Raw genomic sequence first — 16,348 nt, 5'->3', positions numbered from 1 at the left:
ACTTCTGTAGCAATAAGAGACATATTTGTACTCTTTCCCTATGGGCAGTCCTTTGTACCTCTACCACACATCTTCTATATGGATCAGAGAAATTCCCCTTGCATCAAGCCAGACCTCTTCCTGGGGCTAAGTGGAACAGCATTGAAAGTTCAAAAGAAAGCTAGAGTCATTGTGAAAAAAGAAAAGAACCTAAATGATAACATGGGTGGTGGTATACTGCCAGGAGGAGTCCTGGGTATGAGTTTAGTGAAATCACCACCTTTGTGTTGCTTCTACAAAGGCAAATAAGGTGCCTGGGCACTTAGCAGCATAATAAATTCAGGTAACTGGCTTAGATGTAGAGATCAAATATCTTCCTACCTATGCTTCAGGTCAATGGACCTCACATGGACAAACCTTTGTGTGGAAGAGTCTATTTATTAACTTTCAGCTGTGGTGGGAGGATGTGAGATAATGAACACCCATTAAGGCTGACTTTGTGAGAGACCCTGCCTGTAGTGAGTTACGTTGTTTCAGATAGTCTTTCTCCTGAAATACTTTTTGTCTGTTTGTTCTCACTCAAAGGATTCGGTCATTTTGCCAATATCTCAAGCTTTCTATAGATTCTTTCCCCTAACCTCAAAGTGAATTTACAAACCCATGGTTTAGTGGGCCAGTGAAAAGGGATTGGCCACAGTGCTCACCTACCAGCTTTGACTGGATTATTCAGACTGGTTAGAAAGCATAGCCAGTGGACATGGAAGTCTGTTTCAATAAAATGCTGTTCTGGAAATATTTAACATTCCAGATCCAGTCAAGATCCAGTGATTTCAGTTCCCTTCTGGGTGAACTCAAAGTGCCCCTTTGGACCAAGCAAACTTCAAATGCCTTGAGGTTTCTCTGAAGACCAAACCTCTCTCTTCTTCTGGTGTCGTGTCACCACCAGTGCTGGGTTAAAAGCACTGAGCCTCACTGAGACAAAGTGGCCTGATAAAACGCACTGTTGTTAAGCCTTGTACCCGAGTATTGCTGCCCCACCACGCCCAGTTATGTTTCATTCCTGCCTTTCTCCGCAGGGACCTCCTCTACTACTTCCACCAGTCCAGTCCTCACCCCACACCCATGCACAGACCTGGAAGACTCGCCCTCAGGAGGGAGTCGACATTACCTTCAAAGCCATCTGATAGCCAAATGTCAGTGCACTCATGCGACAGTGCAGATGGCTTTGAGGCATTTCTGCTTTAGGAAAAAAAAAGGAAAAAAGGTATTTTGTAACAGGACATGTTTGGTAAAGGCCTCCTGATTCTGTCAACATATGCAAGCTTTATCTAGGGAGACCATGAGGCTGAATTGGGGATTTTGTTCTTTAAAGTTGTGAGCCCCTTTGTTGTCTTTGGGCCAGTTTTAAAATTAACATTTAGCAAAGCATGTAGTTATTACAATGTGCTTCAGTCTTGGCTAGCTGAATTGTATTTAGCAATGTCTGTAAAATAAAATTCTCACAGCTCAAACTCATGGAGATATTCATGTTTATGCATGAATTTAGGAATCACTACCAGCAAGGTTTGGTTTGAATAGTCACTGTTGAGCAACACTGGAAAACAGCCAAGATATGGGCACCAAACACCGATGTGTATAAATTCAAAGCCATTTCAGAAAATGATCTCTGTAACTATTGTCTCACATTCACTGAGTGTAAAAATGAGAATGGTAATGTTTGCCCACAACAACTAGGGTTTGAAACATTAATTTATATTTGTAAAGCACTTCAGTGAGGTAAGTGACTCTTAATTCAGGACACCATTTGACCATGAACATGCAAATACACATAATCCTGTATTTTTACACCTAGCAAAAAGATGGAATCAAGGAATCCTTTCTTTCTAAAATACATTAACTCGCTTTCATCAGCCAACTCCATAACACACAACTGTCAGTAGCAAGCTGTGTTGAGATTCTACTTGTCATTTCATTTTGATCTAGACAAGAATATGTTTTTAGTATGTCTTGTGATTCCCTTCTAGATGAAACACTCTACCCAATGCATATCATAATTTCTCTTGTAGTACTTTTCAGTGTAACCCGTTTTCTGTCTGAAGAAAAATGTGCTCTTTTGTTCTTTTCCCTTTTGTCTCCCCAGTGCATAGTTTGGGACTGGGATTCCAACGGAAAGCATGACTTCATTGGAGAATTTAGCTCGACTTTCAAGGAAATGCGAGGAGCTATGGAAGGAAGACAGGTAAGTGGAAACCATCCAAGCAATCTCAATATGTAAGTTTTGTACAGCAGTGTTCCTCAGACAATCCTGTAATAAAGCAAGTAACACTGCCTCATCATCTCTCCGAAGTTAGTTGCTGTGTTCATCTCTCCCATAGGTTTTACTGTTATCTGGACATGATAATCTGAAAATGCAAAAAGCAGCCTTCCCTGTACATCCATGCCTGCAATACTTAGGGTCTTTTCTAGTTCACGTTCTACAGGCATTTCTTTCTGCTAAGTTTTATTTCCTTTGAGCCTGAGCACATGGTTTCTATGAGGTGCTGTGCTGTTACGGGAAAGCAGATGCACAGTCTGGGTGCTCAGAGCATTTCCCTACCAGCCTCAAGGCCTTTACTGGGTGAGGGTCATTCTCCGTCTTTCTCCATTTCTCATGTGCTGCATTCATTGCTGCCAGCTCTAACCTGAACCCATCACGGAGAAACTAATCAGTTTCCTAAATATCTCATGAATTACAGTCCTAAGGGAAAATGAAATTGTTAGCTTATTAATAATTTCACTTCTTTATGTCAGCCTGATCTTTTCAAATTGATGGTAATTATTGAATATGATAAATGATTTGGCATATTTAATTCCAGAAATTGTCATCTTCTATTATTACTTACTCCTGAAGGTGTTAGTTTTGATAAATTCTCTGAGGGGGAGGTAAAAAGGTTGACTTTCTAATCAGCTGGTAATTTGTATTCACTGCTTCATGATGATCTCAAAACCAAACACAAACGCCTAATAAGCTTTATTTGGGCTTTATATTAAGGTTTTGTTTGTAATGTGTTAATAGAAAGCTAACAAAGAATCAAAAGGTATTTAATAAATGGTAAGCAGTCAGGCTATTCCATAGGTCAAGAAGTTTTTATGATTCTTCTAGATATTTTCTGTTGATGTTCTTAGAACAACCTAGAGTTTAGCAAATGTTGCTCATGTGTGTAAAATACTGTTGATACATATCAGTCATATATTAACCTGTCACAAATAACTTCTGAACAGAACCTGAGTGTAAATGAAACCCTGTTTTGTTCTCCCAAATTAAGTCAGAGGATCAAAACTTAAACCAAACAGAATTTGAGTGGAAATAAAACCTACCTAAAGAGGTAAACAGATTCCAGAGTGAATAACATTAACAAGGCCAGTGATGTGACAACTCCAATTTTGTATACAAATACCTCTGGCTGGGAAAGGGACTGTGTGAGAGTGGTAAAGGGTGTGTATTTCCAATGTAAATGTCTTCAAAAGAGCATCACAGTCCTTCCCAAACTGACAGCTTGTTGGCCAAGACAAGAGACTTGCAGTCTAGAGTGCCAGGAGTGGCTGTGAAGGATAAACTGTATATTCTTTATTATGATGGAGAAACAGTCTGCTCTTTTCACCCTCAGCTAGCAAAAAGGATGGTTACTCTTTCAGAGGCATAAGAAGTTAGTACAGCAATTTGTCAATTCTTGTTCTAGGTTGAACTACAGTATCAGAGTGCCATCCAGGAATGTTTTAATGTAGCACAATGCTTCAAGTGCCTGAACCTTTCTCTTGCTAAGGGACTGCGATTTGCCATTCGGCAGGCTGCCTTTCACCTGTAACATTGCAATCTGCTTTCACTGCAGAAGTGCAGCTTTTCTCCTCCACACGCCTAAGGCATCGTGCCATTATTTCTTCCTTGTTGCTCTCATTCTGTTGTTAGTGTGCAGTTATTCTGTGGGCTCACACCTGCAAAACCTGATTCTGTTGTTATAGCCAGCTCTCATGAGACACAATTGCCACCAATGTGAGAATTGGTCCTTCTCCCCCTCTCTTTTCTAATCCTTGTTTTGTAGTCTATTCTGGAGAAAAACAAGATTTAGTGGATAAGATAGTAGGTAATAGACATTTAAGTGGCTAATAAATATTTCCCAAAGAATATACATGTACATGCTAGATGGCTCTTGCACCTGATGAAAGCAGGCTTCAGTGAGTACTAATAGCACAATAGGCAAGAACAGGCAGTAGCAAGTTTGAGCAGATCCTGGTGAAAACAATATAGTTATTATGGAAAAAGTATTGTGATCATATCTTGTACAGGAGAGGTCGCTTGTGTGGGAGACCATGTCACTTGTCAGTTGGCTGGAGACAGAGACTAATTTCCTTTTCCCTTTCTCTCTTTCTCTCTCCTTCTGTGCCTCCCTCCCTCATCCTCTCTCCTTTTTCTGTATTCTCCAAAAATAACTGTTGCTGCCAAAGGCAGTATATGCCATTAGCTGTGGACCCCATAAATACATCTTAGTGCATAGTTTATCTCAACATCCTTTGTGCAACATTAAGTAATGAGTTTAGCATTTGTCAGTTTTTTCTTTAGTTTTATTCTTCCCAAAGAAAGAGCATGTGCAATGGAGTGTTTAGTAAACCTTGAGGGAATGGCAGAGGAGGAGGAAGGTGTTTTGCCTTTGAATGGATGTGTTGCTAGGTATTTCTAATAAGGAAGGCTACATCAGAGAAATGTAATTATATGTGGGTGAGGAGAGGAGTAGGTTAGACATAGTTCTTTGTTCCTAGAAGAGACTTTTTCATAGCCTCAGGCCAGAAAATGTTGTTTTCCATGTAGTACTCCTTTCAGTCAGAGGAATAAAACTGCCAGCTACATCCTTCAGCCCATGGTGTTAAGCATTTTTTCACATAGCATCACAACAGTGAGTGTTGAAGATGAGGACCAAAACCTGGAATTTCATCTCAGATGCTGTGGAAGTCAGTGTAAAGAGCAGAACTCAGGTCTGACATCCCTGTTTGAGTTGCTAAGGAGACACAGTGAAACTTCTTATTCTGGTTGTATTTTCTTTTGTGCAGTAGACTTTATGGCCAGCTACAGTACATTGCTATAGTTCTGTCAAAAGATAATCAAAAGATAATCAAAACATCCTAGTGGTTGTCAACCAGGGTTTTTCACTCTCTCAGGCAACTGGGGAGAATTGGAGGGAACATTCATCTTTGATGGGGAATCCAGAAACTCTCCTTACGCACCAGCTGCAAATCTGTGCAGTGTTAAAGGAGGCTACACCAATGGCATGGCTCTCCCTCTCTGCCCATCAGCAATGTCTGTATTAGTTGGTATCAGTTCCACAAGTTGCCATAAATGCATTAAGTGGTAAGAGTGGGAGTAATGTAGTTTGTGCTGGGGAACAGGAAGAACTGTGTGTCATCTGTGAACTGCTAGTAATTCTCACCATTTCATCAGCTCACCTCATCTCTGGAGGCATTGACAAGAATCTTGAAGTTGCCTTTTAACTGTACATAGTTCATCCTCCAGAAAGCACAGAGTATTCTGACCCATTCTTCAATCTCCCCCTCTTGGCTATGAGATGAAAGTATCTTGTAGCCAATCTATCAACAGTTACAGAACGACTTGAGATGCTCAGAATGGATATGTGTCATCTACTTACTTACAGGAGGTGATGGTGCTTCTAAGACTCAGTTCCACCCCTGGGCTGGGTAGTGATTATTACAAGTTTTGAGTGTCAGCCTCTGATCCGATCAGCTTACAGTTGATTTGCTGGCTTGCTTCCACTGTGATATTTCTTGGGAATTTGTGTTTGAGACCAGGCATCATTTAGATACATGTTGTGAATCTAGCACTGGCAGCTTGCTAGTGGTTGAACCAGTAGTGTGTGAAGGAAGGAGAGAGGATTCCTTATCTGAATGATTGATCACCTGTTTTGAGCAGGAATGGTGTGAGTAGTTTATGAATTTCTTTTCTAAATGTGGCAGGTCTTGGGTGAGATTCACAAGTCTTGAATTACGACTCCTTCAGAGTGACAGTTACTTCTCCATGACTAAAAGGACTGAATTCTGGGAAAGCTTCTTAGTCTTTGGTTGGTGGTACAGATGAAAGTAACTCATGCTGTTTAAGACTTCCTGATCATGAACAACCTCAGGATAATAGCTTGGTGTGTGTTTCTGTTCCATAATAAATACCTTGTTGTCACACACACTCACATTCTGACGCCTAGGCTGTTTTCATACTGACCACCAATAAAAGCTGGCCCAAAGACATCCCGTTGTTCAAACGCACATCTGAAGCAAGCATTTCTAAACCTTCTATTTAACATTTTCCACCATTCCAAAATGCATCATTTACTCCTTCACCATAGTCTTGACACAAGAAAATACAGTAAGAACAAGTCCGTCCCTATTTGTGACAGGTTTGGTTTTTTTAGTGAAATACTAGTAAATACTTTGAGTTTATTGTATGCTTAGGATTTGTTCCAAATATATGTATAATATATATTTTAATATGTGTGTACAGTGGCAGTTTTATAAGGTGTTCTAATATTAATCTTATCAAACATTTTAAAACAAGACTAGAAAATCTTGATAAAAAATTAAAGACTATTAAAGCTTTCCATAGTTGAAAGGAGAAATCATCTACTAATGAGAAAAAAGTAACTTTTTTTTTTTTTTAAATGAAGGCAATAAAGCCAGAGGGATTTGGGGGGGGGGGGGGGGGAAGTCATAGAAACATAAACCACCTGGATCCCCATGCAACACGGGAGTTATGTAAGGGAAAAATCTGTTCCTTTATTACATAAAAATGGACACGTGTATTGCACAAACACACAGAAGGAAAGGGAAGGAAGAAACCCTCCTGTACTTACCATCTCCACTGACATTCCCACAAGCTCAGGGTGTTATTAGGTGGGCAAGGAGGGCTGCTGTGATGCACAAGATTGGATGGGATCCTGAGGAGATCCATGTTGGGTTCCCCCATTTGCCCAGATATTTGGCTATGGCCCTCACTCAGGGCCTTTGCATTGGGTAGCTCTTCAGATAACTGTGCAGGGATGAGACTTTCAAGCCTTTGGTAATGGCCCAAGGAGTTTATGGACACAAACAGACAATTCCATGTCCAGTTTTATCAGGAGATGATCAAGTTCATCCAGGACTGCCTGCAATAGCAGCAGCTGCTGCGGGCCCCAGAGAGGGCAACAGAGGCTTCAGAGGAGGGTGAAGCCATGTCAGGCACCTGCCACATCCCTGTGATTAGGCAGCCAGCAGTGCAACCTCAGGAGCACAGGTGAGGCTGGGGAACTTGACTGAGGAAACGAGAAATGCTTTGGTTTTCACTTCAGTCCATGGGTGCAAGTTTCCAGAGGAAACCTCTGATAGTGATTAAAAGCAGTTCTTCTCCCATGGTGGATGTCTTTCTGCGCAGAAGGAGGAAAAAACCCACCCTGTCCTCTTGCCTAAAGGGATGGCAGGAATAAACTAGCCTTTCAGGCAGGAGGAGTTGCAGTTTGCTTGAAAGTGACTTCCTTTTCTTGAGGCATCAGAAAAAGATAATGCAGGATATAGAGCTGCCTGCTATCGATTGGGTTTTTTCACCCTGTCCGTTAGACCACAATGCCTCCTTTGTCATTTACAAACTATGCAATTTGTTGCAGCAGCCGTACGTGAAGGAACAGGAGAGAAACAAAAGAATTGCAGCAGGGGCAAGAGAACATGCTAATGATCACCCAAGTTTTGCCATAGCTGTCTAACCTTTTCTTTCCTCACAGGAATACCCAATGTCCTGGTGTGCAAGCACAGTGTCCCAGAGAAAGCAACTGCTCTGTATCATGATTCTCTTGCCTCAGGGTACATGAAACTCCCCTGAGATCTTCATTTCTGTCTCTGAATAGCTTGGGCTATTGGTAGCCACATACTGCCCAAATTTTGGTTCTACAATCGTTGCCTGCATTTAGTCGCCTCCACTTCCCTTTGCTGGTGTGTGGCACAGGTGGTTGCATCATTTGCTCTTTTCTTCTGGAGGTTTGGTAAGAGAAGGGGTAAGGATGTTTGGGAAGGCAGCATCCTTCACTGCAGGGAGTAATATCTCTCATTGAGGGATCTGTGTCTCCTCATTACAGCAATGAGAGGATTAGGACCTTCTAAGTGTCAGAATTAGTTTGCTGACTTTCATTGAAGAATAGCTGGATGGAGTTTGTCTTAAATTCAGAAATTCTCCACATGGTGGTTTCAATTTTGGGGTATAAACAAAACACCAAAGCAGTGTAGTCTGGGGGTTCATTACCAACCTTTGCAACAGTACTTATATTAAATTAACAGGAGATAGTTAAAACCAGGTTGCTTTCTCTTTCGGATTCACTGTGTTGTTTGACAGGGAAAGAGCTTGCATAGCCCAGAGCTGCCAGGCATTTGGAGGAAATGCTAAGTGACTTTCAGAATGATGAATCCAAACTTCACAATGTTTACCATTAGTGTCAGATTGCAGACTCTTGCATTAGTTTCCTCTCAACTAAAAAGTTAATTTAAGAGACAAAAATGAATTGATAAAAAACAATGTCAAATCAATACAGGGAATGGGGGAACAGACTGAAAATTGAGCTTGGCCTCACAGTGCAAGCAAAATATTTGAAATTTGTTTCTTGTTATTACGTACCTGCTTAGAGCTGTATTCTGAACTCTGTTCCCTTTACAAGAGCTGGAGATATGACAAGGCATGTATAGGAATTTCCTTCAAATGATGCTTGTCACATTTTCAGCTTGAACTGTGGGAATTGCCAAGGTCAGAACTGGATCTTGGTGGGTAAGTGAAGATAGAGAGTTTTATGTAAAATGGTAAAACTGTTTTTTTAAGCCTGTGAACTGGGAATGGCTTCTTTTCTCCTCTCCTCTCCTCTCCTCTCCTCTCCTCTCCTCTCCTCTCCTCTCCTCTCCTCTGTACTGTCACATCAACAGATTTAACAGGTGCAAAATTGTTTGTTCTTTCTGCTTTCCTACTTCCTAGGAATTTGCTAGTATGTTTTTTCCTTTGCTTTGTTATCCACATCAGCCAATGACATGTTAGTGACTTGGACATGGAGTATTTTAATGAGCTTTAGATAGTTGCTGAGAATCATTATCCATACATCTCAAAATGCATTGCAAAGGTAGGTGAACATTCCTAGTTGCAATTTACAGCTAGCACAGAGAAGCTGAGAGGCTGGCCACAGGCACAGATTTTTCTCCCCTGAAGCAGTGTTTTATGCTGCTTTGGTGCTTATATAGTGTAAACTTCTTCCAGAAACCAATCACATGAACATAATGTTTATCAGGCTTAAATAATCCTTTTCCCAAGGAGAGGAATTATGTGCATAGTGTAAGGGTTCATATAGGTCAGGCCTTGTTTAAGCATGCACATTGAAAAGTGTTAGTGTTGGAGGATTATAAAATTAAGGAAGTGCACCTTGGGCATTCAGTGGAAAGCAATGAGGTGTCTCCAGTGTAGTTCAGTGTTGAGAGGAGGAACACAAATCCTGCCTCCTTTTTTTTCTGTCTATTTGATATATTATAGTTGCTTTATACTATACAGACAGCACAATTTCTCTGTAGGAATGCTTGCAGTAAGTTTGGAGACAACTATATGCTAAACCATTTTGCCAGACAGCAATGTATAAGGATGCGAGTGGGCAGTGGTTTTGCCTTGCTGTCAGATTGCTCTCCCAAATATGAGTTTATTGCACTCTGTGTCACAGAGCGCCCTCTTTACTTGGAGAGAAGGGCTTTTATTTCTTAAGCCTGACTGCTTCTCTTGAGTAGAGAAAAAATGTTTATGGAGGATTTCCCCTGAACATGTGGGCCTGTGTCTGCCTGTCTTCTCAGTTGGAAAATTCATTTCATGAGACAAATAATTGAGCTGTAGGCTAACTGGGAGAGCAAACAGATGTGCTTCCTGCAGTTGGAACATTTTTTTGTCTTTTCCCATTCTTCAGTCTGTCATCTGTCTCCAGTAACACAGTGATGAAAGTACTCCTCCTCCCCTGTGCAGAAAAGGTCTCGTATTGCTCCAAAGCCATATGGTTTGCCTTCCCTTTTTTGACATTTGACAAAAGCTCTAAGTCTGAAATACTTCAGAGACATCCAAATAATTGCTGCTAGGCAATGGTTTGAAGCTCAATGAAATCGCTGGGGCTGTTCATAAAGTAAAAATAGTTTTACATGCTCAAACACTTTGCTCAGATCCTATATGAACGTCTTCACTATAGACAAAGTATTGTAACACTTATGAAGGTCTTCACTATAGGCAAAATATTGTAACATTTAAGACAGATATGTTTCATTTCACAATGTCATAATGGGAATTTTTAGATAATAGTTCATCCTAGTTCCCTTTGGAGATACATTCTTTATGTTACCAAACATCACATGTTTTGTCCCAGCACTTGAAAGCACCTCCCTGAAAGAAAACAGTAATGTTCTTAACCGTATTTAATAACACACTACAGATACAAATCTGGATTTACAAATGCCAATAGATACTTGCACGTACAGATATACATTTTACTCCTGCAGTAAGAGGCATGAATAATATTGTAGACTTTAGAGGTCAGGGTCTGAAAGCTTGGTCTTATCAATCTGCCTGAAACCGGAGGAGGGCAGAACATTTGAAGTGGAAGTCAGTAAGACTCTGGAAGATGTTATGATGGGAACAAAACAATGTATCTCAGTAACAAGGTAGGACTATTTTACTATAAAATTGACTATTTGTAAATAAAACTATTCAGAACATTTTTAAAAAGGGGTTTAATGTATTCTTAGGGATAATTTTCAAATATATCAGTAATTAGATAACTGCATCTTTGTGCACATTTTAGTGATTTTCTTAACTTTTTATTTTATTATCAGACTTAAAGGAGAAACTACTGCTCTCTTTCAAGAGAGTGAGATGATTTCTGATCAGAATTTCTCCAATCATGAGTTTAATACAAAACACCAGTGTTACTGCATAGGCAGTTTTGTAGTCAATACAACGCATCAGGTTGCTCCCTCCAGTATTTTCATTTGTATTAAATTCCTTCTTTTTTTATCCTCTTAAATGATCTCAATCTTGCTTATGTAACACCTGAACCTATAAGACTGGAAGACAACGCACGAATCTGGATCTCTCTCTCACTGCTGTGTCCACATGTATGTGTTTGAATACAGATGTTTGCCCTGAGCCTTTTTCTATTAAGATCATTCTCTGCATAGTTAATGGTTTTCATTTTTTCTTCTGTGTGCACCATTATTTGATAGGATTTAGTCAACTGTGGAAATCAGTGCCATTTTTGTTAATTATTCAATTTGTACATAGGTTTTCCTTCAAGCAGTGACTGCAATTTTTCACAGGTACAATGGGAGTGCATTAACCCCAAGTACAAGGCAAAGAAGAAGAATTACAAGAACTCGGGCATTGTCATCCTTAACCAGTGCAAGGTAAATACATGTTTTACTCTTTGGCTGTTTCTTTACTAAGCTCTCAGCAATATATTTTAATGGTGTTTGGAAACACAGACAACAAAGTGGAACTGCCTGTAGGATAGCAGTGGAAACTGCTCCACTACAAAAAGTAAAGACAAGGACTTGAACCCCAAAGGTAAGCTGACTATCCCCAACTCTCCTCTTTCATTACTCTTGCCCTGTCCCTGCTGTTGTGCAATGGAGTAGGCAATACTACACTCTTATACCTACAGGCTTGCCAGTTGGTCTTTTGTGTGTTTCCCTTCTAATCCTTCCATCATTTCTACAAAATTGCTCTTGTTCCTCCTGAACCAATAGCAAAATTTCCACTGACTTCCCACTGAGAAGGAGCAGAACTTGGTTCTACTTTTGATGTGAATTTTCCTTTCTGTAGTTTTATAATTTTGATATTTTCTCTGTTTACGTTTTTGTTTTCTATCTCAAACTATATTTAACGCTTTCTTCCTTTACCTTATTTTCAATTGGTCCCTTTCCTCCTTCCAATTTACTTTTTTCAGGCAGTTCTCTGATGTTTTAGCAGTACACAGCTAATTTGAATGTCTTGCTTTCTTGTCTGCAGATCCACAAGATGCATTCTTTCTTAGATTATATCATGGGAGGCTGCCAAATACAGTTTACAGTAAGTGTCTTACTTCTCTAACTTGTTTTAAAGAAAGGGAATCCCCTTAGATACTGATTCATTACTTTCACAGAGAAATGATTCTTACATGCCATTCCTTGGTAAATTATTAAAGTCTTCTTGCAAAATGTATTAAACCCAGAAAATAAAACTATTCTAATGCAGTAGGATTTTTCTTGCACATGCTGACTTACTTTTATGTTTTGCAGCAGTGACAATCACATTGCAAAAAGTAAAGACAACTTCATACAGGGGCGAGAAGCTAAGGTGGTGTAGTCCTACCAATTCCATCTGAGCTACACCCAGTCCCAAAAGCTGGAGAACTGAATTAGCCCCTTTGACAGTGCTGACTGGCCTTTGGCTTTTGAGCCTCAGTTTGTTCACAAGAATTTCAAATAAATTCCCTTGTTGGGACTGTGTCACAGGGGGCGATTTCATCTCACCTTAAATGTTAGGTGCCCTATTCATCAATCCTATGGGCCAGTCTTCCTTTCCAGAATGAGTCCTCCATTAAAGCAAGTTGTTTCCCCTCTAATGGTGCCATACAGAAAGTCACAGGCAGAGCAATAGTCCAGCCAGGGACCTCTCTCTGTCAGTGTGGGGTAAATGCTAGGGTATATGCTGACGTTTCATACCTCAGCCATAGCTACCAACAGTAAGATGGCACTACAGAGGGACACAGTTGTAATTTAGAGTGAATTCAGAAGCTACTCAGTTCAAGGAACGGGATAAAATGATTTGTGGAGCTCCCCATAAACAGAAATACAATATTTTGCACTTCCAAGTAATCATTTTTAGAAACATTTAATGCTGTGTGGTTTTGATCTTTTCTTTTTCTTTTTCTTTTTTTTTAATTGAATCTGGGAAATAAGAATAAAAATTTTAAAAAAAAATAATCAGTATTTCCCATAGCGTAGGAATACAGATTGTGTCTCGGTTCCAGTCTGGTTTATATGACTTCTAATTTCATGCCAGTTACAGGGATAAAATCTAGTGCTCCAAGGTAATATTATTCTTCTAGAGATCTTTTATTTTCCTGTAGCACCATGCCCTGTTTCTGCTCCCAGGTATTAATGTCGTGGTATCAGATATTGGATGCTACTGAAATGTTCCATTTCACTTTTTCCAGACAAGCCTTCATTTTCCAAAAAGCTTTAACAGAAAAAGATTTTTTTTTTTTGTCCCGACAGAAAGTTCCAGCAACAGCAGCTGCTATAGACAGTAGTGGATTGTCTTCTTGTGTATGAATCAGCTTTTTGAGGTGTAAAACATGCACTTTGCCAGTACCCCTCACAAACTCATTGGATAACACCCAGAACTGAGGACCCTGCTTTTGGTTTTGAAGGAAATACCTACTGTAGTGGACAAAGATCTTTATAGCTGTCTTCTCTCAAGCAAAGCATTCTGTGTAATCACCTCTCTGCCTTACCCAGCTTCTTCTGTTACCCCCACATGCCTGCAATCCCCATTTCTCCTCCAAATCTGAAACTCACCAATCCCTGGAAACCCCTTTAATTTATCTTTCCTGACATTTCCTCCATAAAAATATGACTGGAAGAAAATTATCAGATGGGTTCAAGGTCATTAGCTGAAAGACAGTAATGTCTTTAAGTAATATTTAAAAGCCTTTTCTAATCAGGGCAGGTGCTTAAGCACATGCAGAGACTGGTTAATATGCATTTCCCACAACTCTGGCTCAAGCACAGGAGCACTGTAACTATTAGAAAGTGTCTAGGGATATACATGTTATGATGTTACAGCTGTGCTTTTCAAACTCTTTTTGATTCCTCCTAAATGTTTTCCAATGGAAGAGCAAGTCCTTACACAGTGCACTGAAGGGTCGTGGCAATTTGCTTGCCTTTTATTTACTTGTCACAGATTTCCTATTAGTAGACTGTGAACCACAAGTTGGAAACTGCTGTGTTAAAATGCATTAAAATGGATAGTATTGCTTCTACTATATTATACTATTTTAATGTTTCATTTTGCTGAAATGAAACAAAACCATTGATAATAGGAAATTTAGGCAAACTCATCTGCAAGGACGGGCAGTGAGGACATACAGGAAATGAAAGATCCATTCTACTGTGAACCGCAGAGATCCCTGAATTACTGCTGACCTCAATGGTAAATCCACCAGCTACAGGACTGTGTAACCTCATCACTATCAGTTTTCAACTTACATGGACTCAGGGGAAGCCATTGTGGATGTCTCTGTGCCTATAGCTCTGTTCATGCATAACCTAGTGATTCTACTTAAAGACTCTCCGCATGTTATACTTCCTCCTGTCTGAGTTGCACCAGGCCCCGGTGATGACAGCAGACAGGTTGTAAGATGTGTTGCTGCTTCCAGAAACATACCAGAGATTCTGCAGTGGGCACTGAAGCCAAAGGGTGCAGCCTACAGGGGAGATATTCAATGCTCCCTTGCTTTCTGCACACATCATATAATCTCCTTTTCACAAAGTCCTAATCTGGTTAATTCAGACCACTGAAATAGAGGAGGCCTATTCCTTCCACCTTCCCAGATTTCCGTTTATTTTAACTGGAATGGATCTGGAATTGTTTGAAACTCTCCTGGTACATGTGGTGGTGGTGGTGGTGGTGGTAGTGTCCTAATGACATTTCTATTGAGTTCATGCTGTGTACAGGCAGTATGATGCAACTGTGATTTGAAAGGGCACTTGCTGAGGGAGGGAAACTGGGATGCTAAGGATACATTTGATAACAAAAAGCTGTGGTATGATGTACCTGCTTATTTAAGGCACTAATGAAGGCTTTGGTAACATCATGCTGTGTGTTCTTGGGATACTTTGTACGTCTATTGTAGGAACATAGTTTGTAGTTAGAAAGAATGTCTCTGAAAAACGAAAGTAAACTTCTTCTTTACTTTAAAACCATTTATTAAGAAGCTTTCATCTATAGAGATCAATAGTGCTGATTCCAGTCCGCTATTTTTATGCACTGCTTATTGCAAAACCCTGTATCTCTTATCAGTGTTGCCTGCTGCAGAAGAAGTGTTCAGAAGCTGGCAGTGCAAATGGGTCTGTAGTCAGAAGACATTTTCATCACTTCAGGAAATACAGCAGAAAGGATGTGTAACATGCATAAAAGAAACTGTAATAGAAAGATATATTGGACAGATTCTCTCTCAGGCAGGTCACGGTATTGGGCAGGCTGATTTGTTGCTGACAGATTTAGCAGTAGGTCCAAGCTATGTAGGATGTTTTTAGCACAATGAAAAATCACCCTTTTACAAGGCTGAGTTAAAAAAGTACTAAGAGTGTTGTTATTGCTATGTTATGTTCTTATTTAGCTGTGGGAAGATGACTGGTACATTGGAACTGATACATTTAAAGATACACTGATAAAAATTAAATGTACGCACTGTAAGAAAGATTCCTACTTTGCTACCCACAAGATTAGCTCAGTTGTGATATTAGCCTAACTTCTGTGATATGTTAACTTAGTTTTACAAATCCTTATCCTAGGTATTTGCACAAGACCTTGGTACTGCTGGGTAATGTTAAAAGAGCAGACCTCTGCACTGTTATTTTGGAATCATGGCAAGTAACGCTAGCCACAGACTTTTTTCCAAGCTCTTAAAACCCAGTGCTCATTCCTACGCTGTGCTCTTCTTTTCAGTTAAAAAGCATTTAGCTGTTGCTAACAGCCATGAAGGAAGACTTGTCCAGTTCTGTCTGATACGTCACTCAAGTCTTGTTAATGTCTGTTTTGAGATTATCAGTAAAAACACCTACTTTTAACAATTTTACAGGAATGCCCTTTGTTTCTCTATCATACTGTGACATTTTCACTTTCTATAATCAGAACAAAAAAATAAGGTTAAATTAATACCAGAGAAAATACACATCTTTTTTAAGAAAATGCACACACCTTGGCTAAGATTTTTCAAGAACAAGTGTCCCAAAACTAAGCTAATGCATACAAGTGTCTATAGGTTTACTTTAGGTTTCACAAACCACTAGTGTTTCTTTCTTCCTCAGTTACATACATGCATAGAAGTGAGAACATGAGAGGTTTCCCATTGATTTATTCAAGTTAAATCAAGCTATCATTTTTGAAAAAAGATCTGTGTGGAAGACAGACTCACTTCTTCAGTGTATAAACAATGAGTAGGGAAGCAGAGGTGAAAGATTACTTTATCTGCAAGCCAAATCAAGCTCCTGTCTCCTGACTGAAATGCGAGGTGGTGGCAGTTCATAGTTGATCAAGGCG

The 16,348-nt window shown here is 39.8% G+C and overlaps 1 protein-coding gene across 1 annotated transcript in view; it reads left to right on the top strand.

The window, feature by feature from the left end:
• The window catches only part of CPNE4 (copine 4), a 242,934-nt gene that overhangs the window by 186,746 nt on the left and 39,840 nt on the right, over positions 1–16,348 (top strand). Inside the window, exons 8-10 of the mRNA XM_075054924.1 lie at positions 2,120–2,218; positions 11,359–11,445; positions 12,050–12,109. Coding sequence (XP_074911025.1) covers positions 2,120–2,218; positions 11,359–11,445; positions 12,050–12,109 — 246 coding nt within the window. The remainder of the gene's footprint in view (positions 1–2,119; positions 2,219–11,358; positions 11,446–12,049; positions 12,110–16,348) is intronic.

This window comes from Buteo buteo, chromosome 2, assembly GCF_964188355.1.
Source record: "Buteo buteo chromosome 2, bButBut1.hap1.1, whole genome shotgun sequence".
In the NCBI taxonomy this organism is placed as follows: Eukaryota; Metazoa; Chordata; class Aves; order Accipitriformes; family Accipitridae; genus Buteo; species Buteo buteo.
Note: the sequence above shows the minus strand (reverse complement) of the source record. Positions and strands in the feature narration are given on the sequence as shown.